Source organism: Schizosaccharomyces japonicus, assembly GCF_000149845.2.
Source record: "Schizosaccharomyces japonicus yFS275 unplaced genomic scaffold supercont5.1, whole genome shotgun sequence".
In the NCBI taxonomy this organism is placed as follows: domain Eukaryota; kingdom Fungi; phylum Ascomycota; class Schizosaccharomycetes; order Schizosaccharomycetales; family Schizosaccharomycetaceae; genus Schizosaccharomyces; species Schizosaccharomyces japonicus.
This window is the reverse complement of record NW_011627860.1, coordinates 3,963,536-3,989,974: the sequence shown is the minus strand read 5'-3', so window position 1 is coordinate 3,989,974 and position 26,439 is coordinate 3,963,536. Positions and strand designations below refer to the sequence as shown.

At 43.6% G+C, this 26,439-nt stretch overlaps 10 protein-coding genes across 10 annotated transcripts; 6 read left to right on the top strand and 4 right to left on the bottom strand.

The window, feature by feature from the left end:
• Nucleotides 1-46: 46 nt before the first annotated feature.
• SJAG_00134 (phosphoglucomutase) lies at nt 47-2,161 on the top strand. The gene has a single exon (XM_002171393.2). It carries the CDS (start codon nt 224-226, stop codon nt 1,985-1,987), a length of 1,764 nt encoding a protein of 587 aa, XP_002171429.1. The 5' UTR covers nt 47-223; the 3' UTR covers nt 1,988-2,161.
• SJAG_00135 (metacaspase Pca1) lies at nt 1,823-3,900 on the bottom strand. The gene is made up of 6 exons (XM_002171394.2): nt 3,344-3,900; nt 3,223-3,282; nt 3,053-3,150; nt 2,814-2,942; nt 2,709-2,772; nt 1,823-2,653 (listed from the first exon to the last, which is right to left on the bottom strand). The coding sequence occupies exons 1-6, from the start codon at nt 3,822-3,824 to the stop codon at nt 2,184-2,186; spliced, it is 1,302 nt and encodes a 433-aa protein (XP_002171430.2). The 5' UTR covers nt 3,825-3,900; the 3' UTR covers nt 1,823-2,183.
• Nucleotides 3,901-5,065: 1,165 nt separating this feature from the next.
• Nucleotides 5,066-6,954, top strand: SJAG_00136 (V-type ATPase V1 subunit B). The gene is made up of 5 exons (XM_002171395.2): nt 5,066-5,194; nt 5,234-5,305; nt 5,360-5,408; nt 5,466-6,315; nt 6,375-6,954. The coding sequence occupies exons 1-5, from the start codon at nt 5,115-5,117 to the stop codon at nt 6,866-6,868; spliced, it is 1,545 nt and encodes a 514-aa protein (XP_002171431.2). The 5' UTR covers nt 5,066-5,114; the 3' UTR covers nt 6,869-6,954.
• Nucleotides 6,924-10,191, bottom strand: SJAG_00137 (cargo-transporter Ypp1). The gene is made up of 4 exons (XM_002171396.2): nt 9,859-10,191; nt 9,692-9,803; nt 9,062-9,587; nt 6,924-9,003 (listed from the first exon to the last, which is right to left on the bottom strand). Exons 1-4 carry the CDS (start codon nt 9,865-9,867, stop codon nt 7,146-7,148), a joined length of 2,505 nt encoding a protein of 834 aa, XP_002171432.1. The 5' UTR covers nt 9,868-10,191; the 3' UTR covers nt 6,924-7,145.
• A 164-nt stretch (nt 10,192-10,355) lies between these two features.
• On the bottom strand, nt 10,356-11,709 carry SJAG_00138 (fungal protein). The gene has a single exon (XM_002171397.2). It carries the CDS (start codon nt 11,452-11,454, stop codon nt 10,654-10,656), a length of 801 nt encoding a protein of 266 aa, XP_002171433.1. The 5' UTR covers nt 11,455-11,709; the 3' UTR covers nt 10,356-10,653.
• Nucleotides 11,710-12,073: 364 nt separating this feature from the next.
• On the top strand, nt 12,074-15,569 carry SJAG_00139 (RNA polymerase II associated Paf1 complex subunit Tpr1). Its single transcript, XM_002171398.2, has 2 exons — nt 12,074-12,370; nt 12,469-15,569. Exons 1-2 carry the CDS (start codon nt 12,200-12,202, stop codon nt 15,430-15,432), a joined length of 3,135 nt encoding a protein of 1,044 aa, XP_002171434.1. The 5' UTR covers nt 12,074-12,199; the 3' UTR covers nt 15,433-15,569.
• A 507-nt stretch (nt 15,570-16,076) lies between these two features.
• Nucleotides 16,077-19,215, top strand: SJAG_00140 (hypothetical protein; the record flags this gene model as incomplete). The annotated part of the gene is made up of 3 exons (XM_002171399.1): nt 16,077-17,464; nt 17,514-18,071; nt 18,117-19,215. 3 exons carry the CDS (start codon nt 16,077-16,079, stop codon nt 19,213-19,215), a joined length of 3,045 nt encoding a protein of 1,014 aa, XP_002171435.1.
• Nucleotides 19,216-19,551: 336 nt separating this feature from the next.
• SJAG_00141 (neddylation pathway protein But1) lies at nt 19,552-20,262 on the top strand (the record flags this gene model as incomplete). The annotated part of the gene is made up of 1 exon (XM_002171400.1): nt 19,552-20,262. One exon carries the CDS (start codon nt 19,552-19,554, stop codon nt 20,260-20,262), a length of 711 nt encoding a protein of 236 aa, XP_002171436.1.
• A 1,458-nt stretch (nt 20,263-21,720) lies between these two features.
• SJAG_00142 (CK2 family regulatory subunit Ckb1) lies at nt 21,721-22,650 on the top strand (the record flags this gene model as incomplete). The annotated part of the gene is made up of 3 exons (XM_002171401.2): nt 21,721-21,743; nt 21,826-22,105; nt 22,258-22,650. 3 exons carry the CDS (start codon nt 21,721-21,723, stop codon nt 22,648-22,650), a joined length of 696 nt encoding a protein of 231 aa, XP_002171437.2.
• A 337-nt stretch (nt 22,651-22,987) lies between these two features.
• SJAG_00143 (guanyl-nucleotide exchange factor) lies at nt 22,988-26,399 on the bottom strand. Its single transcript, XM_002171402.2, has one exon. The coding sequence runs from the start codon at nt 26,166-26,168 to the stop codon at nt 23,097-23,099; it is 3,072 nt and encodes a 1,023-aa protein (XP_002171438.1). The 5' UTR covers nt 26,169-26,399; the 3' UTR covers nt 22,988-23,096.
• Nucleotides 26,400-26,439: the final 40 nt, after the last annotated feature.

Genomic DNA, 26,439 nt, shown 5'->3' with positions numbered 1-26,439 from the left:
CATCAACAGCTTATCAACTCTTTAGAAAACTATTTCTCTTCCCATTATCTTGCAAAGCATTACTTATACCCGTCTATCGCTTAATGTAAGCTTATTTTAAGCGAGAACTGGAATACATATTGACGGTACCGGCTTTAGATACCGCGAAAAACAACGGAAATTCTTCTTAAATTTATATTGGAAGACATAGAGAAGTCGTAAACCCGTGCTGTGTTTTTGTACTATGGATGCTGAATTATCAAAACTCGTGGAGGACTGGTGCCGCTGGGACAATGATGAGTCGTCGCTCCATACCATTAAAACTCTCCAAAAAGAGAACAAATATGATGAGCTGGATAAGCTTATGAGACCTAGAATTAGTTTTGGAACCTCTGGATTGCGTGCCGAAATTAGTCCTGGCTTCTCGGGAATGAACGATCTTACTGTGCTACAAGCTTCCCAAGGTTTTGCTGCTTACCTGACTAAAACAGTCGAAAATGCAAAAGAGAAAGGCGTTGTTGTTGGTCATGATCATCGTCACAAATCAAAGCGTTTCGCTCGTCTTACTGCAACTGCTTTTGTTCATGCGGGTTTCAAAGTGTACCTCTACGACCAGCTTGTGCACACTCCTCTTGTGCCCTTTGCAGTAAAAACACTCAAGGCTGCTGCAGGTGTAATGATTACTGCTTCTCATAACCCCGCTGCTTACAACGGCTATAAAGTGTACTGGGAAAACGCATGTGCAATTATCCCCCCTCACGACAAAGGCATCGCAGAATGCATCATGGAAAACTTGGAGCCAACCGTGTGGGATGACAGTGGAATTGAGGCTAATACCCTTTGTGATACAAAGTTTATTGAAAAGGTGCTTTCAGACTACTGGTCTGAACTTCGCAACTTTCATATGACAAACACTTTTGATAAAGAGTTCAAAGCCCTTGGTTTTGTATACACACCTATGCATGGTGTAGGTTTGCCGTATGTTGAGAAGGCCTTGAGCTTGTTCGGTGAACAAAATGACATGCACGTCGTACAGGCTCAACGGGACCCTGATCCAGATTTCCCTACAGTTCGTTTTCCCAACCCAGAGGAAAAAGGTGCACTGGATATGGGCATGCAACTCGCTGACGAGTTGGGTCTCAACTATGTTCTCGCTACCGACCCTGACGCTGACCGATTTGCAATTGCCGAAAAGTACAAGGGCAAATGGAACCGTTTAACCGGCGACGAAATTGGATGTATTATGGGTTACTTTATTTTTTCGGAGTACCGTAACTCTGGTAAACCCATCGACGATTTTTATGTCTTGTCAACCACGGTGTCTAGTGCAATGATGACTGCTATGGCCAAGAAAGAAGGTTTCCATCATGTGCAAACTCTCACCGGCTTTAAGTGGTTGGGAAATCGTGCTTTAGAGTTGGAAAACCAAGGAAAGTTTGTCGGGTTAGCTTATGAAGAGGCCATCGGCTACCTCGTTGGAAACATTGTAAGAGACAAGGATGGAGTCAACGCCCTTATTACTTTTCTTCATCTTCTTAAGCGTCTTCAGCAAAACGGAAAGAGCATCTCGGAGACGTTTGATGATCTTGGTAAGAAATATGGATTTTTTGCAACCAACAACTCATACTACTATTCCAAAAACAGTGCATTGCTTCGCCGACTCGTTGATAACGTTCGTCATATGGGTCCAAACGGTACGTTTGTCAATACTTTAGGAAGCCACTCCATTACTCGTATTCGCGATTTAACGATCAACTACGACTCATCGACACCCGACAATAAAGCCCTTCTCCCTTGCTCTAGTTCATCAGACAACGTTACTTTTGAGTTAGACAACGGACAAGTCATTTTCACTATTCGTACAAGTGGTACGGAACCCAAGTTGAAGTACTATATTTGCGCTCGCGCCGAATCCCATGACAAGGCCGCTTCTATTGCAAATGATGTAAAGGACTGTCTCTCCCGTGAGTGGTTTAGACCTGCAGAGAACGGTATGACCGAGCCATAGAGAAACTATACGCAGTGTCAACGAATACATGAATTTCCTCACGTATCCATATCTAAGTTTTGTAACTATCACAGACTCAATAAACAAAATCGCATTTAGACAATGTCTTTTACGTTTATAACACCAAAAAGAAGCACGAATTTAATTCGTAATTTACTAAGATAAGGTCCTAAAAGATGAGCAATGAACCAACACGCTACATCACAAAGGCCAAGTTGACATCCAGTGGATGACTGCAACTCAACTGCGGACGTTGAGTGTACTTGCCACGAAGCGCCTCACGCACTTGTTGCAACAACTGAAGGTAGGTTAATTGGGGGTATTGGGTCAACACTTGACGAAGAGCATAAGACAGTGCACCGGTTGCAAAACCATTGACGCTGGTATCGGCACTTGTTTGCGAGTCCTTGCAACCGGAAATGGAAATAACATCGGCAGGACTGTACTTGGTTTTACGAGAATACTCAAGTGCATCACTGTTACCAGAAGTAGCAGTCGTTATAGCACTCGTAATGCCGTCTATCATTCCGTCAAAGTCATCATCCATCAATGATAAACCAGCGTTGAGCAGGCCCATTCCGGCCTCCTCTAACATGCTAGGCTCCTTCAACACACCCTTGGTTGAGTACATGAAGGGTAAATCCAAAGCACCACCAGAGTGACAAGCTTGTGAATGTTAGCACAGTGAAAAAATCGAAGCTTGAAACCAAGGCTAACTTACAATCAAACACGGCGGTCAATCTGCAACCGATAGGAAGGGGCTTTACCATGATATCGTGCATTTCCTGTACTGTTAGAAAACGGTCAATTACACCAAAACACGTACATCGTCTACAATGTGACCAGCTTTCTCGTAGTCAAGAGGGTAGATGACCTCGTCATAACCATCGACCTCGTCACCATCCAAATCCTTCGTTTGTCCTCCGTGACCACTGTAATGAAAGAACAGGGCGTCCTAGAAGATGTTAGAAACGAGGAGAAAAATGAGTGGGGAAAGTGATACTGAGCTGAGGCCCAGTATTTAAAGCGTCTAAGTACTCTTACGCTCCAATAAGCGGTACTTACGTTTGGTTGAGCTCCACTCACAAGCCAATGCATGGCATCAATCATGTTTTGACGAGTGGGTATACTGCGAGGATGGTTTCCTTCCTCGGTCATAATTACTGACATGTCAGTTCATCCATTTACAACCATGTTGTTTGCACAACAATAGGAGAGGCCATTTCCAAACATACCCATATCGTCTTCCTTGTATCCGTAACGCTGTATAAGCAATTGAGACATGGAATGAACATCTGCCTGAGTTAGAGAAACTGTCCTCGCAATCGTAAACTATTTTTGCACCGTCATCCTTACCATTGATGCAACCATTCAGTTGGCTGTTGGTACCCTTGTAGTTGATACCAATCAACAGAGCCTTACGCTTTCCCTGACATGTAGAATACTGATAATTGTGTCCTTGTCCCTCAGCAGAGTACGAAATCGGATTTGACGGAGGCAGCGACGGACCTTGGTACGCAGTATTTCCGTAGGAATTTGAAGCCGTATTCGGAGGAGGAGCCGAGGGAGGGGCATAGCCACCAGAGTTTGCATCTGCGATGTCGATGTGGCCTGCTTGCGGATTCAAAGAAGGTCCCGAAGAGTCATAACCTCCGTACTGAGAAGGACGTGAGTTTGGATTTACAGCCGGTGTATCATATTGATTATAGTAAGCACCAGGGGGAGGTGGTGGTACACTTGGCGCATTGTAAACAGCTCTAGGGTCGTAATTTTGCTGGTACTGCTGACCGTAGTAGCCTTGGTATTCTCTTTGCTCATACGGATTCCCTCGAAACATGGTAAAACTGAAGAACAAAACTTCGTCCGCACATCGAAGTTGTAACTTGAGCTTTTAAAGCAAGGTAGTGTAGCGAAACACACTAAAGTATTTAACGTGTTTCCGATGAGATCCAAGGAGTCGTGGTCCGTTTTGTTCGAGTGCGTTATTGAGACATCATTCGCAGAATGTAGAACTCCACTATTTCACGCTAATTCACGTTATTCCAGAGAAACAAACTCCAGTGAGTTACGGCGCACAGAATCAGTACGACAAACACGGCCAGGAGCAAACAGGCAGCCCCACACGAACGAAGGTCCAAGGCACAACGCAAGACGGGAAAAACATGAAGGAAAAAGGGGAATCGCCAAAAAAAAGAACAAAAAACAATCAAAAAACAAAACACAACCTGAATCCAAAAATGTTCAAAAAACCAAAAATTTCTACCTAAACTATGAAATAATCAAAATTCTAAACAAAGGAGGAAGCATCAGACATCCAAAGGAAGGACTGGGCCGTCATATCCGACAAGATTGGGTTCTTATGTCGATCCGTGAAAACTGCGAATGTTTGTGGAAAATTATCATCACACGCTTCCTCCTTTTGCTTAAAACCAAGACCAAAACTTAGAAGTACAGGAATGAACCCGCAATGACTTCGTCCAAAAAGACAAGCTGTTCTAGACTATTGCAAATACACATCTGAAACGTTAGTAAATAGTACACAATGTGTGATTGTAGTGAATGACAGTAGAGGTTCAGACTACAAGATACTGGCAAGTATTAGCTGCCTGGAAGCAGCCACGTTTTTCTTCATAGTCGATCTGACGGGTAAAGAAGACGCATAAAGTATTCATCGTAACACCCAACTGTGCACCCAGTGGATAGGACATACCTTTACCGCCAAGTATTGCGAACCACAGACCACCACTCATCCAATTCACTGCTGAATAGAGAAGAAGAAGAGGAGGAGGAGATGGCTGAGTAGTTGAAGCCGAAGCTGATGGTTATATGGTAGGAAATCTGCCCGCTTATATAGCATTTCTCGGACCAAAACCCTAACCCTAAAGACAGTCCAAAATGTACCAAATTGCACCGCAGTCCTTAGTTCGTTTACTGCGCCTCATTGGCGTCCGCAACAGCGTGTAAGGCGGCGCACCGTAATGACTTCACTACACGTTAAAATATATACCAAATTACGCTGTGTCGTGAAATACATGTTATTCAATCTCCGTAGATTTCGGTAAACTATTTTAGCGATATTGTGCATTCCATTCAGCACACTATGCCACGTTAAAGCTAAGCTTACTCCATGAGCTTATCGCATCCCCAGCTCTTACCAAGAACCAACATGGCAACCGTTTTTGACATAAATGCTGCAGCTGCCTCAAGGTATGTTAGAAACGCGTAGTATATGTAACTAACAGGCAGAAATTATGCTGTAAACCCTCGGTTGTCGTATAATACCGTCAGTTCCATCACTGGTCCCCTGGTTATCTTAGAGTACGTGAAGGACTTGCTAGAATTTGAGGCTTTGGAGCGCTGACAACGTGTTAGTAACATTCGTCGTCCAAAGTACAACGAAATTGTTAATTTGAACCTTCCTGTATGTTCAGTAATTACGTTTTTTTTGGTACTTTTTTGCTAATGCGTTTACATGTAGGATGGAACCGTTCGCTCTGGCCAGGTTTTGGAAGTTGCTGGCAAAAAAGCTATCGTTCAAGTGTTCGAGGGTACATCAGGTGTTGATGTCCGGAAGACGAGTGTAGAGTTTACTGGTCACTCTCTTCGTATTCCTGTTTCTGAGGATATGCAAGGCCGTGTGTTCAACGGTTCCGGTGTTCCCATTGACAAGGGTCCCAAGATTTTTGCAGAGGATTATCTCGACATCAACGGTTCTCCCATCAATCCTTACAGTCGTATCTACCCCGAAGAAATGATCCAAACGGGTATCTCTTCCATTGACGGTCTTAACAGTATTGCTCGTGGTCAAAAGATTCCCATTTTCTCTGCTGCTGGTCTTCCTCACAACGAAATTGCAGCTCAAATTTGTCGTCAAGCCGGCTTGGTTAAGCGTCCCACGAAGGATGTGCACGACGGACACGAAGACAACTTCTCCATCGTTTTTGCCGCTATGGGTGTCAACCTTGAGACTGCCCGTTTCTTCAAACAAGATTTCGAGGAGAACGGTTCCTTGGAGCGTGTCACTCTTTTCTTGAACCTTGCCAATGACCCTACTATTGAGCGTATCATCACTCCCCGTCTTGCCCTTTCTGCTTCTGAGTACTTGGCTTATCAGACGGAAAAGCACGTTCTGACCATTCTTACCGATATGTCTTCCTACGCTGACGCTTTGCGTGAGGTTTCCGCTGCTCGTGAGGAGGTGCCCGGTCGTCGTGGTTATCCCGGTTACATGTATACCGATTTGTCCACTATTTACGAGCGTGCTGGTCGTGTCGAGGGCCGTAACGGTTCCATTACTCAAATCCCCATTTTGACCATGCCTAACGATGGTAAGTACAGAGACTATGGAACTTATTCAAAAAATCATGTTACTAACCAATTTAAACAGATATTACTCATCCTATTCCTGATCTTACCGGTTATATTACTGAGGGTCAAATTTTCGTTGACCGTCGTCTTCACAACCGTGCCATTTACCCTCCCATCAATGTTTTGCCTTCTCTTTCTCGTTTGATGAAGTCTGCCATTGGTGAGGGTATGACTCGCAACGATCACGGTGATGTTTCTAACCAATTGTACGCCATGTATGCCATTGGTAAGGATGCAGCTTCCATGAAGTCCGTTGTCGGTGAGGAAGCCTTGTCCCAGGAAGACCGCTTGGCCTTGGAGTTTTTGGACAAATTTGAAAACACCTTCATTGCTCAAGGTGCTTATGAAACTCGAACCATTGAAGAAACACTTGATTTGGCTTGGACGCTGCTTCGTATCTTCCCTCGTGAAATGTTGAATCGTATTCCCAAGAAGATTCTTGACCAATATTACTCGAGATCTTCTAAGACCCGGTCGAAGGATGTTCTTGACACGACTCCGGTCAGCGCATAATCCATTCTTACCTTAATATCTACCAAGCACGACTTACAATTCTGTAGTTTAATTAATACAATCTCTTTCTTTCTTCTCTTAATAAACTTTTTGTCTAGTTTCATTAACTATTCTTCAAAAAGGACAGCTGCAGCGACTACCGGCGCTTGCATGAGCGGACGATGGTCGTTTAGATGATGGGGGGAATTGCTTCATAAAATGTGAACAACAGGCAGGCGAGTAAATTGGTCCGTAATGATGTACCATGATATCAACTGTGAATGTGTCCAAAGCGATACTAAAGGTGTCCATTCAAATCAAGGTAGCGTGGAGTAATACAACTAAGGTTACGGACAGGTTCCGAGTCGGTAAGCTCAATTGCATAGCTAAACGCCGAAGCCGTGAACTTCTCATCTCCTAAAGTGTGATGGATTTGCGCAAGTAAAAACCAGGCCTCAGGAATGTTCCAGCCTCTGCCTCTTGTTACTCTGTCAAGCAAACCATCAGCACGGTTTCGTGCGGCAGGTTGATAAGGTTCTTCGAGCTGTATCAACGTGTACGCTAATGTCGTACAAAGATACGGCTCATCCGGTTCCAACAATGCAGCCAATTCTAACTGTTCCAATGCCTCAGAATATTTGTGTTGATCAATGAAAGCCAATGCATGGGAATGATATATAGCGGAATAATCGGGATCTAATTCTCGTGCTTGCTTCAACGCACTCAACAACTGATCCCATTGTTTCAATTTACGAAAAACTGAAGCAGCTAAGATCCATAATTGCTGGTTGTACCGAACCACAAGCTCAGCTTCTCTAACCCGGATATCCTTCTCGATAAATTTGTTCACGCCTTTCGGTGCTTCTGCTTTAACGCTAAGTGCTCGACTTTGCTTCCAGTTGGAGAGGATGGTGTTGTACTTTGGTAAATCAAAAAGGCAGGCAAAGAGTGAGAAGATAGAGCTTTGAAGTCCTGCAGCAACCTGAAGCCCATCATTTTTTTCCACCAAAGCAAACTTTGTGAACATGAGTTCCATCAACGTACATCTAGCATGGAAAGGTAAGGAAGCAGTAGCGCTTGGCTCTTCCATATGACCGCCGTCCGCTGGCACTCCCCAAACTCCAAGAATAGAATCGATGACCATTAAGGCGGCCTTGTACTGTTCAGAGCATGAGAGCAACAATGCAAACAGGTGCCATGCTTCAATACTACTTTCCGGCTGACCCAGTAAATCTTTCCGTAAAATCTCAACAGCTTCATCGTTCCGTCGAGCTTCCGCTAGCTGTCTAGCAAGGTGATACTGAACAACTGCATCGCTTGGGTCGACACCACAGCAGTCCCGGAAAAAGTCAATGCTTTTCAGTTGCGCTGCTTCACGGGCTTTGGGATCAACAGAAGTGAATGCAACAAACGAATGATAAACTCCTAAGGCATGTAATATACACTTTGTTGTTTGGTTTCTCAATTTTAAGAAATCGAAAACTTTAGCTTTCTCAAAAAGTTGGTTGGCACATTCTTTCGCCTTCGTTTGATCCTTTAGTTTTACGACGTAAATGATAAGCATCCGAGCATAAACATCTAGAATCTCACCCTTGTTCAGGTCAGTTTCATCAGCGACACCGGCATCTTTTAACTTTTCTTTTTCCACACGTTCCAAAGCCGTATCGGTCAAGATACGATAAGACTTGAAGGCAAAGTCAGCATGCAGACTTTCATCAACAGAGTCATGGAGAATGATTAAATAACGGAGGAGGCGATGGGACTGGTAAGTCTTCTGCGCCATCAAATATACTAACTCGATGCATCTGCGAGTGCTTTCAAAAGAAAAGGGGATTAGCTTCCATATATCATAGAGATTATCCAAGAATTGATTAGCGGGTAAATTTTGGGTTCCGGCTTTAGGAAAAGGTGTGTGTTGAATGAGTGTGTCTGCGTATTTTTCAAGCACGTCCGGAGCTTGTTTTAAAACACGAGACACATTTTCGTCGGCATAAAAAGCAGCGGGATCCTCGTATTTTTTATGATGAGAAACGAGTGTGCGTACGAAATTACTGAAAAACAATGGCAAATGCTCGGGTTTGCGGGAAGGGTGGGAGGAAAGATAGACATAATAAGCATAGAACGCATCCAATGTTTCCGACGAATTGGCATTGGGACTATTTGACAAAGTGTTAGTAATAAAAGGCCATCATTAAGAATAACAAGTCCACGTACTCTTTTTGCAAGCACAAAACGGAATTTCTATAGAAAGCAGCCTCTGCCCAAATACCAAATTCAGGTGTGTTGCCAAAGCTGACTTTCATGTCACTAGGAACCGCCGCAGAAGCCTTCTTTACGACAGAGAATGCTCTTTGGTAAAAGCTCATAGCTACTCCCTCCTGCGACAAACATTCGTAAGCAATAGCTGACAAAACTATTGCTTTCAGAAGGGCAACACAACTGTAGTCTGTAGATAAAGGAAGTCCTTGTGGATCACGAACGATACTGACGGCCGTGTCGTACTCTTTAGCAGACAAGTGAAGTATCAGTTTAAGGTACACCGCTTGTGCTTTTTCAACTTCGGTACCGGACATGCTCTCCAAACTCTGAAGAGAAGAAGAAAGCTCATTAACAATACTGCTCTGTAGAGCAGGAACAACGGTCTCCGCATCTATACGGAACAAATTCACGGTGCTAATACTGTCCTCCCGTTGGTTGTGCAAGTAAAAAGCGGCCTCCGCCTTCGCTAACGAACATATGTCTGTATATAAAGTTAGAGCTCATGAACGTAATAGACCATACGCAGCTTGCCGGGCTATGAACATTACAATTGCGGCAGTACTATTTTCTGGTTTTTTTCCATACATTGTTTCGAAGGATTATGCTTCAGCAACTTTCGGGTGGACTCTTGTATGGCACTCCAGTTACCATTGCATCGATTTTGATCGAGCAGCTCCTCGTACAACTTTGCTTTTGCCTATGAAATCATAAAAGTCAGCGGGACCACGTAACACAATCAGAAATCGTCATACAGAAGCCATTCGCACTATGCAATCGCAATGTAATTAGTACAATCGTTCAAGGATATCCGTTTGACGTTCTATAAAGGCAATCTTAGGTGAAAATCACAGAAAAGCCAAAATAAAACTGGTCACTACGAAAACGAATGTGAACCCAAGAACCGTCCTTCCAAACGCACAGTTTGACTCTTTGAACGAGATTTTATGCCAATGGCTCAAAAAGACACCGTAAAAGCCTCAGAAACAAATGAACGAGTTGGTAGAAGTTGGGTGTGGTGGGCTCGTGTGAGTAAGCATACTTATTTCCAGCAACGTAGGGAAGGGACGCTGTAGCTGAAGAGAAACAGAACACTGTAACGCAGTTAGATGAAGAAGAGCGACAAAACGCTTAGGAGAATGCCGTTTGTTCTTAATCAAGTTAAGCGTCGGCTGTTGCGAAACATTAGATGATCAGACATGCAGTACTATGACACCTCTTGCAGCTACTTCAACGCCGTGCATTAGTATTCGGACTTTTGTTTCGTCTTCGAATCAGTTAGTTAAAAGATTATTACTAGCAAAATACGATCATTAATATAACACGGCTCGATCTCGATTGACAAAATGCTTACTGTAAAAGATACAACAGTATGAATTTGAGATGGTAGGGTTCGTGGGGCCTGTACGGCACACGACAAAAGTAAACAATTAAAACGAAAGTTCCAGACTTGTCTGAATTCGCTGCACAAGTTGCATGATACTTCGTTTTTTGAATGCCCACTTATGTCAGAAAGCATTCACACTCACTAGCATTCCACACTAGCGACTTTATGCGCTGTCATTAAGAAGAGGTGCCTGTTCAACATCACCAGCAGGGCTTGCCGGAGTACGTTTGGGCATAAACAGAGCTCCAACGCCGACCACGGCCAGGATAATTGACAAAAGGAATGCAAAAACGTACTGTAAAGTGAAGAGGCTGATCATAACTTGTCCGACGCCCATAGAAAAGAAAATATAGCTGCTCAAGAAAGCGAGAGTAGCGTCATAGAATGCGAAAATAGGAACCAAGTAAGCGCCTGCGATGAACCAGATCATAACGTTGGAGAAAACACGGCAAGGAAGCGACTTGCAATCAAAGAAGGCGCTCATCGTGTATACCAGAAGCCAGATTGAAAAAGCAAAGAACATCTTACTTGGAAGTTTGACAGTTGTGTAGAAAACGGGTCCCTTGTGCATACGAACATTGCGGAAGTACATACGAGACGCCTGGGAGAACATAAACAAGCTAAGAAGTGCTGACCAAACCATTGAGCGGCCTGTCCAAGCAAAGGTCCAGCCGAAGATAAAAATTGAGATGAACAGGATCGATTTGTTCGCGGCCATTACTACCTCGTCTGCCTCACCCTGTACGAAATACAGAGGAGCGCTCATTCCCGCAAATGAAAGCATCTGTGCAAGAAAATAAAACAGCAGCAGAACCTTGTTCGCCGAGAATGGCGTTAAGTTCTGTCGGAACACCTTTTGGATGGAAGGAGACGTAAAGAAATGAGCTATCACGCTCGAAAACGCCAATCCAAGGAAGATGATGTTCCGTACAAGGAGTTTTCCTTCGGCTGATAAAAGAGGCATTGTTAAAACTTTTCAAGCAATTGAGTTCCCTGTTGAGGTTAAATAAATATCGTGAGGCGCCTAAGCTTGGATATTGGTAGATTCCAAAAAGCACCGGTAGCAATTGTTTTAAAGAAAGAGTAAAGGACTCGGACAAAAATGGCGACCTCTATGCACTAAACCAAAACTATTTAACGTCGAGAAAACGCGCTCTGGTTAGCAGGACGGGGCAAGCTCTTCTTTAAATACTCTTTCATTTTCATGACGTAGATATACTGATGTAATTATTAGTGGTATGAGGGTTCATAAATTTTCGCTCAGTTTGGTGCATAAATAAGCTTAAACCGAGGAAGCGAGGAAAACGGAAGTACAGTGATCCGACAGAAGAGATATCCAGTAGGATCCGAACTTGGTTCTGGGACTTAGAGTTAGCGCTTAAACTATGCCTCCTATGAAAACCGCGGCTTTTCTTTTCAGCCCCACAGCTTTATCTCGTTACTCCAGGTCGGGTATAACTTCATTATGCTGAACACTACGTCATTTGCCGAATAAAGTTCGCTCAGCCAAACCCCACAATAACTTTAATGCGATTGAGTTCTACTACTCTGTGGGGGATCTGCGGTGGCGGCCGACAGCAGTTGAAGCACGGGAGAACGACACCAACACGTTGGCTAGTGCAGCATAGCATAAATTTTGTTTAATACCCAATTTCCTTGTGAAATTCCGTGGAGAAAAAGCCATTTGACGGTCTCGTCTCTTCGAGAACATGGAAGGATTCACCCTGGAGGCGAATGCGCCTCGAATTATTGAGATTCCCTTGCTTGGACACGATCAATCAGTCGAAATCGATTGTACTAGTTTGCCTACCGATGCTTCCGAAATTTGTGATATTTTAACAAACGAACAGTCGGAAAAGGAGTTTTGGACTCGTTTTGCTGTATGTAATTGACATGTTCCGAGTATGACTACGTTTGTATCGGTAAAACCTGCCTGCCGATGGAGTTACAATTGTACTAACAAGCATTATGTGTTTAGTATGAGTATATTACTCGTGGTATGTCCGAACAAGCTATCAGCATCCTCACAAAAGGTCTCGAAGTGCTTACGGACGACGAGAGTCAGGCCGCCTTTAACGCATATTTGGCTGCTATATACATGCAACAAGCAAGACTGGCTGGACGTACGCGTGGTGCGAATCGGGAAGAGTACTTAAACCGCGCTCAATCGTTTTTGGACAAAATCAGTGGCAGTCACCGACAATGGGACCCTGCTTTGCTTTTACAGGCAACCTTTGGGATCATGAAGTCACCAAAAAGCAACTCTACTCTTGACGCCGCTCTTCACGGCTATGACCGTGTGTTGCAAAAATCAGGCGCTAATGTTTTCGCTTTAATGGGAAAAGCACTCGTGCTCTATCATAAAAAGAACTTCCGTAGCGCTTTGAAGTTTTACCAGCGCGCTCTAGTTTCCAATCCGTCTTTCCAGCCAGATCCCCGTATTGGCATCGGCTTGTGCTTCTGGCAACTTGACATGAAGGAAGAGGCACACGCTGCGTGGACCCGTGCTCAAGAACTCAACCCCTCAAATTATGCCATAGGGACGTATCTTAGTTTGTATCACTATGATCGTGCTTTCAAAAATTTAGGCACTGAAGAGTTTGTAGCCAACTACTCACAAGCTCTTAACTACACCCAAAAAGCATTTAAGGCGTGTCCCACTAATGCAGTGGCTGCTTGTATTCTTGCCGGATTCACTTACACTAAAAAAAATCTAGAAGCTTGTATCAAGCTTGCCAATGCTGTGGTACACAATGCGTTCACACCCTCTTTATCCGCTGACGGATATTTTTGGATGGGCAGAGCGTATCACCAACTTGGAAAATACGATGAGGCCATGAAATGTTATCAACAAGCTCGTTCAATCCAGGACAACCACTTACTCAGTTACATGGGTATTGGTCAAATTCAAATTTTGCAATCGGATTATACAAGTGCTAAGCTCACATTCGAGCGTATCTCTGAGCAGGCTCCAAAGTGTGCTGAGGCTCTTATTATCTTGGGTTGTTTGAACGCTTCTGATCCCAAAGCTGATCCTGCAAAACCAAAAATGCTTCTGGAGCGTGCGTTTAACATCCTTTCATCCTCTAAAATACCTCGTGTTGTGGATTCAGACTTACTTATTACTCAAGCTCGGCTTTGGGAAAAAGACGATGCCTCTAAAAGTCTTAAGTATCTGGAAAAGGCACTTGCCTTTATTCGCGACGCCCAAATGGTGGAAACGCCTGAACTTTTAAACAACGTTGGTGTCTTGGAATATCAGCTTTTCAACTATGGCGATGCTTTAAAGCATTTTGAAGCAGCAAAAACTGTTATGACGGAAGGAAACGATGGTTTCCGTGTCTTGTTAACATATAACATTGCCAGATGCAAGGAGCAGCTCGGTCAACTGCAAGAGGCTGAAAAAATGTACAGAGACGTTCTTCAAGAACGACCCGAGTTTTCTGATGCACGTGTTCGTTTATGCCTTTTAGAACTTGCAAATCCTACAGACGCTACATTTAAAACAATCCGTCAATTGATGACTAATGACGGTGAAAACTTGGAAGTTCGCGCGTTCTTCGGCTGGTACTTGAGCAAACAAAAACGCCGTCCGGCGGAGGATCCGGAACTTCGTCATTGTTCTCAGACATTGAGACACTGGCACGATGATACTTATTCTCTCGTTCAGTTGGGTAATGCGTATTTGAGACAGGCACGTGAACTTCGCGTCGCATCTCCAGCAGACAAGGTCAAACGTCAGAAGCTATTCAACAAAGCCATCCAGTCATTTGATCAAGCCATTAAATACGATCACAACAATGCTTATGCTGCACAAGGAATTGCCATAACATTGGTTCACGCAAAACAATTCTCAAAAGCAATGCTTATTTTGAGTAAAGTTCGTGAGACGATTAAGGACGTCACAACGTTAATTAATATTGGAAATTGTCTTGCTGAGTTAAAGCAGTATCACAGAGCTATCGAAATCTTTGAACAGGTATTAGATAAGACTGGCGAAACTGATGGTTATAATGTCTTGAGTTCGCTGGGTCGTGTTTGGCTTCAAAGAGGTCGTGAGGATAAGAATCCAGCATTTCTCCGCGAGTCTTTAAAATACACGCAAAGAGCTTTGGCTCAAAATCCCACTAACACGAGTCTTCAATTCAACACGGCTTTTGTCCAATTTCAGTTATCGGAATTGATTCGGACACAAAACGAAAATGTACGTACGGTCAAAGATCTGGAGTATGCTATGGAACAGTTAGACGAAGCTATCAAGACTTTTGATCAGCTCGTTGAGTCAAAAACTCCTCCATTCCCTCCCGCAGACATCCAGCAGCGCTCCAATATGGCTAAAAATACTACTCGGCGACAACTTGAACGTGCAATCCAGCAGCAAAAAGAAACTGATGCTCTTAATAACGCAAGATTGGACGAAGCCAGACACCGTCGAGAAGAAGAAAAGGCTCGTCGTTTGGCGGAGCAGGCGGCACTCGAAGAGGCAAAGAGAAAACGCGAACAAGAGCTGGAAGAGGAAAGACGTACCATGCAGGCCGAAGTTGCTGAATACCGTCGTAATGAGCAGCAGGATGAAAACGTCTCACCGGTACCTTCTGACAGCGAGGATGAGAAGCCCAAGAAGAAAAAGCAACGTAAGCGCAGAAAGACGAAGGATGAAACCGAGTCTGAGCATGAGCCTGAACATGCCGAAACATCTGCTAGAAAAACGAGACGCAGAAGAGGTGGCCGGCGTGTTATTTCCGAAGAGCGTATCGAAGAAGACGAGGGGGACGAAGCAAAAACCAAAGGCAAACAGTATAAGAGTGATCCTTTTGTAGTCTCGGATATGGAAGAAGACGACGAAGAGCCCGAGGCTTCTAAACCCTCTTCTACTGAAAAGACTGAGGATGATAACAAGAAAGAAGAACCCGGGGAAAAGGTCGAGGCACAAGCCGAATAGTTTATGTTTTACGAATGATAGTCTTTCTTTTTTTCCCCAATCCTCGACTCTCGTGTTCGGCTACTTTTACAAAATCAATGAAATGGCATTGTAGATTATTTTAATGAAAAACCAATCTTTGTGTTGGCTGCAATTTTGTTCCTAGACGATTATTCTGGGATGCCGAGGGATTAGGCAACACAAATAAGGATCAATGAAGCAAAACTAAAACGGAAGAAGCTATAAAGTACGATTACTAATACTAATTGGGGTATGGACATATAATTCTTGGACGAAGGGAAAACTCCTCTTGTATGATGATTCCATTTAAAGACAGTTTTAAGTATTGAAGCAAGTTTGCTTAATCATCAAACAGTGTTACAAAAATGTTTCTTACTTGGTGACAATTAGTCGGATGGTTTTCTAGCACAAATTCAATATGCAAGTTTCTCAAACGTAACTAGACTTTCATTAACTACATCGAATTCAGCTACTCAATTTAAGGGAACACGACTGCATATACTGTTAAATATGTAATAAAAAATCTGATAGCCGCAAACAAAGAAATGCGGTTACGAAAGAGAAAACACCAAACAGATGTTTAAAACATTTAATACTTTCGGGTCTTTTATTATGAACACTAAAAGATTCGAACGTTTCTGACTATGAAAGGGTTACAGCTTGGTTCATCAATTCGTACTCAGAATCATGAAGGTATTGTACGGTATATCGGTAACACAAGTTTTTCTGAAGGTAACTGGATCGGTGTCGAGTTGACGCACGGAATAGGAAAGAATGACGGCTCTGTTAATGGAAAACGATACTTTCATTGTGCTCCTGGAAAGGGCCTTTTTATTCGGCCACAAAAAATTCTGGAAATTGTAGCATCAAAACAGAAACTTGCAAAAGAAAGAAAACACTCAGATGTTCGACGGCTTTCATTCTCCAGGAACAGTTCTGTACCGAGGAAAACTGCTTCTGCGGTAACTGACAATAGTCCAATTACACTAGCTAGTGCTCAAGCTACCGTAGAAAAAACTGAAGATGAAAACGTAGCACAGTTACCAAAAGATGCATCTGTACCAAAACCGAGCACAGAGGAAGGTTCAACAGACGGACTCATTAGGTTGAAACAGTACAAGGAGCAGATTGAGGTTCTACAACAAAAGAATGAAGCGACATCTCTAAAGTTGAAGTCCCTTGAAAAGGAACTCGCAGAAAACGAAGTATGGAGGGCTGTTCGTCCGAAACTTCAGGCAAAATTAGCTTCAATGCAAGAAACGATTGATACTCTGCAAAAGAGCATTCGTAAACATCAGACCTCTGAAACGGCGCTTGTTGTGAAACAACAGGAATTGAAAGATATGTTGGAACTAGTCACACTTGACAAGGAGCTGGCAGAAGAACGTGTGGAACAACTTACGGATGAATTGGACAGAGTCCAAATGAAGTTGGTCAAATTAGGAGACGAGCTTGCAACTCTCCAAAATCAGACGGATGCCTTGTCTTCAGTGGATTTTGCAAGCTCTCATTCGGAAGATGCGTGGATACAACTTGAGACTCAAAACATGCAGTATCATGATGCGCTTGTGCTTCTGAAAAAAATAACGAAGGAGAAAGAAGAAAAGCTAAGACAGGAACTGTTGAATGCCCGGGAACAGATTTCCTGTCAAACTGCAGAATTGCAGGATAACAAAAACATTAAGCAGGAGTTACAGCTCGCCGAGGAAAAAGTTGCTTACTTACAAGAACAAGTGGATGCCAATTACGGACAATCGGAAATGATGGAAGAACTTGTGGAAAACAACATTGCCTTGAAGACTCGTATAGAAGAACTGGTTGCCGAAATCAGTACAACTGCTAGTAAAGAAAATCAATTTGTACACACAGAGGCCGAGTACTTGGAGAAGGAGCTGTTACTGAAGGAAGAAATTGAGCACAAGAATACTCAGCTTGATGAATTGGAATCCTTTTTAGATGAACAAATAGAGGATATTGATCACCTTGAAGAGGGCATCAAAAAACTAACTGAAGCATCCAGAGGCTTACGCGAGTATGCATTCCTATTTGTTTCCGACTATTTAAACTAATAAACTTTCTAGGGAATTGAACGAACGTGACCAACAAGTGGAAAGACTCAAAGTGCTTCTTGCAGATGCATTCACACAAGAGAAAAAACAATTTCTTGAACAAAAGATTGCACAACTAGAGCACGAACTTTTAGTTGCTCGATTAGAAAAAGACGTTGCCATAGTCAGCAACGAGTGTACCAACAGGAAGAAGGTTCTCATGGAACAAGTTCCGTTGAATACCGTTCTTTCTCTTAACACAGATGCCTATTTCCACTTATTGCTCGTGCGAAGCATGTGTCAGTTATTTCAAAAGGCACAGTCAAACGGCTTGTTTGCCTTGTATCATGAGTTGGCTTCTTCCTCAGAACGTCAACTGTTGGAGACAATATGCTGTCGTCTAGAACGCACAATTTGCTGGACAAACACTCTCATTCTAGCCATTGACTCATCACCAAAGGAAGAGACTTTGTTCACCGTTGTTACTTTGAATCAAACTATTCAGCGACTGACCGACTTTTTAGCACAAGCGTTTAACTGCATCTGTTTACAAACTTCCTGGCTGGCAAAGTTTTCGGAAGGTTTGCAAAAGTATGTGCGCTAGGTCTGAAAAACATTATTTACTAATCTGCAAAGGAATACCCTTGCGTTTGCGCAAGCGAGCATAGAGCTGGGTGAGATCATGGCTCCATTTTTACTCCATTTGTACATTCATGATATCTTGTCATTAATTCGTGAATACATAAACATTTCTACGGAACACGCGATTCAAGATACGGAGACACAGACACGAATTCGTTCCTTGCAGTCTGTCTGCCTAAGTATCCAAACGGCCTTAGAAAGCAGACATAAGTCTCGCCAGATAATTACAACAACGCAAAAGACAGCAACAATGTTGGGCGAACTAGCAAGCTACCGACATGAGCTATTGTCCGCATCGCAATCACAGGGGGTTGAGAAATTGCTCCACTCATCACATTGGCAGACACTCGAACAATTAGTCTACGATGATGCCAATTACATGCCCGTGAGCGAATCCAAAAGCACCTGGGAAGAAAGATGCTTGTGTGCTCTCGAAGCAACATCCCAGGAGTCTATACAACCGGCCAGTCCAGGCGCAACAGAAACCTATCCTTCTGTGCCTGCTTGTCCATCTATGGAAGTCGAGTCTTCTGCGTCCCAAACACCCGAAGCTCCTACAACAACGATTCCGGATACCCAATCGTCCACGAATTCATTAATAAACAAACAACAGAGCCTCACAGCACCAAAGTCGCCCACACCGACCGCTAGTGCTGCGCCTAACGAAGTCACCGATGTAGTGAACGCTACAGCGCTCGCTACTACCGCTACTGTCGCCGCCGTTTCTCCTTACGCAGTGCCCTCTTCAGGGTCTTCAGTCACGGAAAAATTACTAGAAGAGGCCCAGTCGCTGCTGTCTAAAGTCGTGCTTCAGACCAAACCTGAAGACCCGAGCATTTCAGATTTAGATTGGCTCAACGAAACAATTCTTCCACAACACAATCTGCAGCACCCCATTTCGGTCCTCCACAACTCATTGCCCGCCATGAAGGCAATTCGAGAGCTCGCAGATAGCATCTGTGGCCAGCCATTTTCAGTTGAATGTCAATTGCTCCGGAGCTGGACACCGCAATCTCAGCGCCCTTCACATAGACATTTCAAGCATCTCCAGCAATACGAACGGCTGAAGCAAATGCTGAGAACTGCACTTTAACACGTTTCTCCTGTTCCATTCCCCCTCCTCCAACCCTCCTCCTCAGTCGCCTACCTGGCGGCAACCCCACCAGCTACCCCATTAGCTAGTTTCACCGGGCCAATAAGAACACGAAGCGGTTTTCGCCTCGGAACAATCAACTTGCGTCATTTGGTTGCCAGGGTCTCTCAATCTTCCGCGTTTCATTGGTTTTCCCATTCCCCTAGTAACCACGTTGCTACACCGCTAATATATCTGCGAGTAAACAAACCGATCTTCTGCCCAGAACCTACCACTCCTTTACCAAAAAAATTCTTGACCTGGTCATTCTTCCCCTGTTTCTTCACCAACCTCACTATGGAAATTGACAACGCTGCGTACACTGTTCCTGTCCAGGGATACGCCGGAATGGAGTGTGAAACAAGCGTGAAACGCCGTTCGAGCGTCTCCGAGTCGAGCCAAAAAAGATGCCGCCGCGTCAGCAATTCGTTTGCAAAAAAGGAATTGAAAATTCGAGCGGCTTTGTTGAAGCAGGACGATATGATGATGCAGGAGAGTACCGTTTTCACGCACATTCCGTCGCCAATTACAATTGTTGACGCGAACTGCAACGTGTCGAATTTCTCAGACTCGTATATCTCGTCCGCTTCTTGCGTCCTGTGCTTCTTTGGTAATGTTCAGAGACCCCTGTTTAGTGTGGATGAAATTCCTCCTCATCTGTTGGCGCTGGATTACGTATTGCCTTGTTTGATGGCTTACAATACCAGCATTTTTGGAATTACGACCGATTCCCCTGATAGTATTGTTGCCTGGAAGCAGAACATCCTGCCGAACACGATCTCGTTGCCCATTATTTCTGATTGGAACCGTGAGATTTGTTTGGAGATGGGCATGCTCCATCCACTGGGCGGCGGACATATTGCATTGGATGCAATTGTCATTGTAGACTCTCAAGGACGCCGTCGCGACACTCTTTTGATCCGTTCTTCAACGGACATTAACAAGTTGGTGCAGACTGTCCAGGAAACGCTTCGTTTCCTTGCCTACGAGAACGAAACCACTGCGTAAGCACAGCGCGTGTCCCCTGGTGTTGGCGGTTTCCGCCTTTGAGTCTTTAATGAGTCGAGTCGTGATGGTTGGCTTGTTTTCTGGTTTTCACAAACCAACCAGTTCCCCTTCTTCCACAAAAACATGTCTATAAACTCCCTTCTTTTCTCCTGTGAAAAAGGGATACAAAAAACGACTGCCGGTTACGGTCAGCAGATACTACTTTTGTCCGGGTGAACGCGGACTTTTCCCCATGCAGGACATAAAAAGTCTCGTTCACCTATCTCCCATCGTCTTTGGACGACTTGCTCGTCCTTTGTACGAGTGACTGACAGTCATCCCATTGTTGCCTTTCCTATATGCCTGTGTTCCTCTTCACGTTTGTGTTTGTTTCCCCTTTTATTCAATAATTCCCCCTTGTGTATCGGACACTTGCTATGGGTTATCGCCATCGTCCGATTGCAACTGATTTGCCATCCCCTTCCCTCTTTGTCTTTTATGTTTGACAATCTTTGTTTCTCTGATGCTGCTTTTTTTCCCGGTTCTCTTTTCTTTCTATGCTTTTTTAACGCCATCTATACTTACAAACTAGCACAAGCCTGACTGTCAGTACAACCCATCACTTCCTTTCTAGGCGGAACCGCACCCAGCCACACATACATTAACACACACTTTCTCGTTCTCTTTCGTCAACGCGCGTTCCACACACACTTATACACAAAACAAAACTGTGTAAAAGGCAGCAGCTGTACATTGTACACAGTACTCTCCTTCCTCTTCTTCCTCCCTGTTGTCCACAAGAAGTTTCGTCTGCAAACGGACTTTTGCTTGTTTACTGCCGCAAGCATGGTCCACCAATCCTTACTGTGCAGGTATTTGCACCGTGTTTCCTTTCCGTTATCCTTTCGCTTTTCCTTGTTTGCATACGTAGTCTTTATTAATAACAATTTTCCTGTGTATTGCTGTGCGATACACGACAAAAATGAACGGCGCCTAAGAAACAATTTTCGATCGCATTTTCGCAAAGCGACAAGAAGCTGGCGCATAGTGTCGCATTGTTATGACCATTGCTCGTCGTTACGTTATGGACCCTATACTACCTTGCTGTAACTTTATCTTAGACCCATTGTAACCCTGTCGTAAACTTTGGACAACCTTGTACAAACCGTAATTACTTAGCGAAAGCTTGTGCCGGCCTTTCCTTTCCCGCTGCATCGGTAAGATAATCTTAATTCAGTTAGAGTTAATTAAAGTTTACCCCCCGGACCGCAACTAAGAAAGCGTAGCTGCACATTTTTGCCTAGAGCCAACAGTTCAGTGGTCGTCACCTGCTCCGTTTTCAGCCATATCAAGCTGCTAAACGGTGGATTTTTACGTCTAAAATAACTTTTTTACGTTTCTTTTGTACCTTATAATCCTTTTTTGTTTGTAAACTTGGCCAACCGGTTTTTACAGTTCATTTTTTCTTTGGTCCAAAGAATGCAGATCTACTCTTCAGACAGGTTCGTAGAAGCAATACTGCGTTGTTACATAATCTCTGCAATTCGTTGATTGATTTCTCGGTGCATTTACTGACATTTTTAGTGAGTCTGAAGATTCTCAGTACTGGGTTGATTGGTTTCTTGGTCTCAAGGGAAATGACTTTTTTTGTGAAGTAGACGAAGAGTACATACAGGATCGTTTCAACTTGACGGGTCTCAGCAACGAAGTACCACACTATGTCCATGCTCTAGACCTCATTCTCGATGTCTTGGATCCCGACTTGCCTGAGGAATTACAGGATGAGGTAGAAACAAGTGCTAGACACCTTTATGGACTGATCCATGCACGGTATATTCTTACTGCTCAAGGGCTTTACAAGATGGTATGTGCGAGGATGATGGTAGACAAAATGAGAGGCAGTAAACGGGAATGGGGCAAATCGGGAACGACAGCTCCCATTTCTCTTTACTGCCTCTCATTTTGTCTATCTATTCTGTGTGAGACGGCCCGTACAGCCTTGCTAACACGCTATAGCTCGAAAAGTTCAAGAAATGCGATTTTGGTCGCTGTCCTCGTTTCCTCTGCAATGGACAGGCCGTATTGCCCGTTGGTCTTTCGGACGTACCTCACTCCAAATCAGTAAAGTTGTACTGCCCGCGCTGTGAGGATGTCTATGCCCCCAAGTCTCAGCGACACGCTGCTATTGATGGTGCCTACTTCGGCACCACGTTTCCTCACATGTTGATTCAGGTGTATCCCGAAATTGCCACAACGAAGCCCCAGGAACGGTACATTCCTCGTATTTTTGGCTTCAAGGTTCACGCATACACTGGTGTTTACAAAAAGCAAGATTCATACCGTAACAAGCAAAAGAAGCGTCTTCAATTGGCCTATGAATCACAAAAAACAACGGCAAAACAAGCGTAGTATGGTGGACCATTATATGTATACTTGTGATGGACAGTCAAATACTTTTGCAAACACCACGATCAAGCAGAGACGCACGCAAGCATATGCTTGTTCTTTTGCCCCGAGTTTGCCGTTTCCAGTTTCCAATTTTTAGGAGTGTATTGGTCCTTCCATTCCGTGCATCGCTGGGGCCATGCAATGCAGCTCTCTTCTTTCCATTTCCGTTTTGCGTTTACACCCTTCGCACTATTGTAAAAACTAAAGGCTACTTGTCCTCCGCATAACTGCGTTTTTAAATTTTTGCGGCCAACCTTGAAAACCGTCCTCATACATTTTGCTGCTGATTCATTCCTAATTACACTCTAGAAATGCATGAATTGATTATGAAAATGATTGTGATGCATGTAGCTTGCTTTACGAGTCTATGATTTCGCTGTCCCTTTTTGTATATGTGTCAGGTTTTCCTACAGGTCTAACGCTTGAGCTCGAGCTTCGAGCTCGTGTGTGTATTGATCGCAAACTTCTGTGGACATTCCCGAGTCCAACGACGATTGCATGGTTTTGCACGCTTGGCGAAGAATGTTGCTCATAACTCCTTCGACGTCTAGCATTGATAAGTAATCTATTAATCCATTCATAACGTCCGTTTGTTTCTGCTGTTGCACTTGCTGTAACAGCTGCAGCATTTCCTTGCAGTGTTTGGAGATTCCATCATGCACGTGCAGAACAAGAAGACATTCCTGAGCAGCAAGTATGTTATCCTCTTGCAAAGCGTTTTGAAAAATGTCCGTTGGTTGCCCAAACACTTTAAACATACTCGGCCAAAATTTCATTTCAATTTTGCGAATGCAATTCGCAACGACATTCCACTTTTGCTTGGGAAAACGCTCAAGAACTCGGGCAACGGATGACAATAACCAAGTTGTGTTCCCCTCTTCTTGACTCACGACCACTTGTTGTAACATCATTTCGAGTAAATAGGTTCCATAAGATTGGTCACGGAACATGCTCAGTATTTTGATAGATTCAGCTTCCTCACCAGCTTTCAGCAACCCTAGAGCAAGTGAAGGAACAAATGGTTTTACGGATACCTCAACGTTAGCATATGACAGGCCACTAGTATTCGTAGATCGGTAGTCGGATGTATAGCTCATGAGTAGTCCATTAATCAACAGGATGGACATGAAGCTGTCCGTCAGGTTCAAGACGATGGCGCGGTTTCGCATTTCTGTTTCTGCTTGAAAATCAGTTAGCGTCTTAGGTAGCGGGGAATTGGGTCCGAAATATATGCTGCTTGAAGATCTTGAGTGTGTATACCGATCACTGGTAGCGTCTGAAGAAACAAGCACCTCACTTGTAAGTGGAGGACTGGATAACTGTAATTTGTCAAAGTTTGACGAAACATCCTCTTCAATGGATCCAAGATTGTCGCCAGCGGTATTCTTTTTTAGACAAAAAACGTGAAGTAGCTCATAAAAGTTTAGCCAAACTTTCAGACCATCAGCCGTTATAGCCCAAAGGGAATGCGTGTATAAACTAGCCTCTTCATGCGTCTCTTTGTCATTGTATAAATAAAACTCGACGTTTTTACACAGTATATAACTTTGGTAATATACACTTTTTTCCGTGCCCTTTTTGTCAGATGTAAGGATAATGAGTTTGCCATCAATCAAAATGATAAATATAGCATAGGAAAGAAATTGCTTTGGAGGAAATTTTTTGGCATAGTCTGGCAAAAACCACGATAAAGACCGAATCCGATAAGGCGTAGGGAAAACATTATTAAAGTCCTCTTTACTCACAAATTGAAGTTTACCGCTCCCGCGTTCCACTACAATTTGTACGTGATAAAGCGTATTGTCCGATGTATACGCTAGCAAATGAGGTCCATCTCGTGAAATTGTAAGTATTGGGGCAGTAACGGGTAAACGACTTTGAATATTTTCGATCAGAAGATCCCTGTCACGCGAGTAAAGCTGCAGTTCTAGGCCGTTGCCAGTCCGCACAGCACATACAAGAAAATTGTGATACCATACCATCCCTCCTGTAACCGTAAACGACTGCTCAGCTAATTCATCATGAAACATCTTCCACTTGTTCGCATGTATCTTACAGTATGCGAAGCCGTACCGACCAGCGATAGCAACATACTCACCTGCGCGGTCAAAAGCAACATGACGAATTGGCCAGTTAAGACAAATGTAATCGGGTGGGTACTCAACTTGCTTCCATGAATTGACACCAAAATTGTCAACATCGGAAGCATAGGTGTAGTATGTGTTTGGGATAAAAATGCGATCTGTTGTATGAAGAGCAGACAAGTGAAGGGCCGTTTGTACTCCACAAGCAATAGTATTCCGTAGGAATGGGATAATGGTCATGCATGTACTGGAGGCCGTACGCGCAACGGGTGCAATAGCAGACGATCCATCGTCATTTGCAATTGGCTTCCACTGCTCTAAACAACAGTAAGATGTTCCGTCCAGATCCCAAAAACCATCCACGACCCCAAAAGAACCACTTCCGAAAGAGGTATTATTTGAAACCGGCCGTAAGTAAGGCGTGTAAGTAAACCACGATTCACCAAAACCAGCTAATAGTTGGAACCCATCAGGACTTGTATCTAGATGAAACACTGGTTGCACTGTTGTACACGGTTTATGAATACGGCTGAGAACGAACGTTCGACCAAAGTCGCGAATTTGATAGGCACACACATAGCCCTTTTCCGTACCGACATACGCCAATGAAAACTTTGAGTTTACGGAAATTGCCGTGGCATTTCCCAAACAATCGTTTGCGTATTCCGTATTGGGATTATGGACACAAATGCCGTTTACTCCCTTTTTATCATCATTCGTTTTGAGCTGTGAAAAAAGATCAAAACATGTATATACAAAACCATTAGCTGTTACAAAAAGAAAGAGCCCCATGCTCTCATCGTAAAACAGTTTTTGGATATGCGTGTCCTTCGAAATATACCAGGACTGTTGTGAGAAGTCAATGGCTTTCGTCAACACTTTTTGTTTTTGTTCATCATTACTGTCATTAGCATTGTAATGTGCAGCGTTTAACACAGGAACATTCTTAGCAGCACACAGTAAGACGTTTTTCCGGGCAAAAATACAGGAAATCCCAGAATCATATCGTAGAGTAAGACTGTGACGAACAACACATTTAATTGTCCCCAGACACTCACCTGGCCCTTCCATAGGCACCGTTTTTGAGGATGACGGACGTAGCGACTGTTCCTCGACATCGAATTGAAGTCGGAACAGTACGACATAGTTTTTGTCTGTAGAGACGGCAATTGTCATAGAATCACTGTCAAAAGCAAGACCATTATTAGAACCATGCTTTAAAACACTTGCCTTTGGTTTTTTAAAACAAAAAAGGGGAGATATTGGATGGGTTTGGTATATCAAAATATCACTTTGAGTTAAGACAACAAAAACGGGGTTTTTTCGAAGTTTTAAAATGCGGAGAGGATAACAATAAAGTTCTAGATATTGGGGAACTCCATTGGGAACGTACATAATGAAGAATGCAGCAATGGAGCAAGCCTTAGCAAGACTCAGGACAAAAACTGGTTACACCGACGCAAAAGGCCGGCGTCTGAATAAACCAGTAGCTCCTACAGGACAAAGATGCTGTTATTAAACACTATACAGCTTCTTAGACGCTCTAAAGTCTAACACGAGCGCGATTGATCCAACTTATTTTGAGATGAACTTTGTATGGGAGAGGACAAGGTATAAACAATTTTCAGGAAAGCCCATCTAACATTTACAGGATGAACAAACAAGT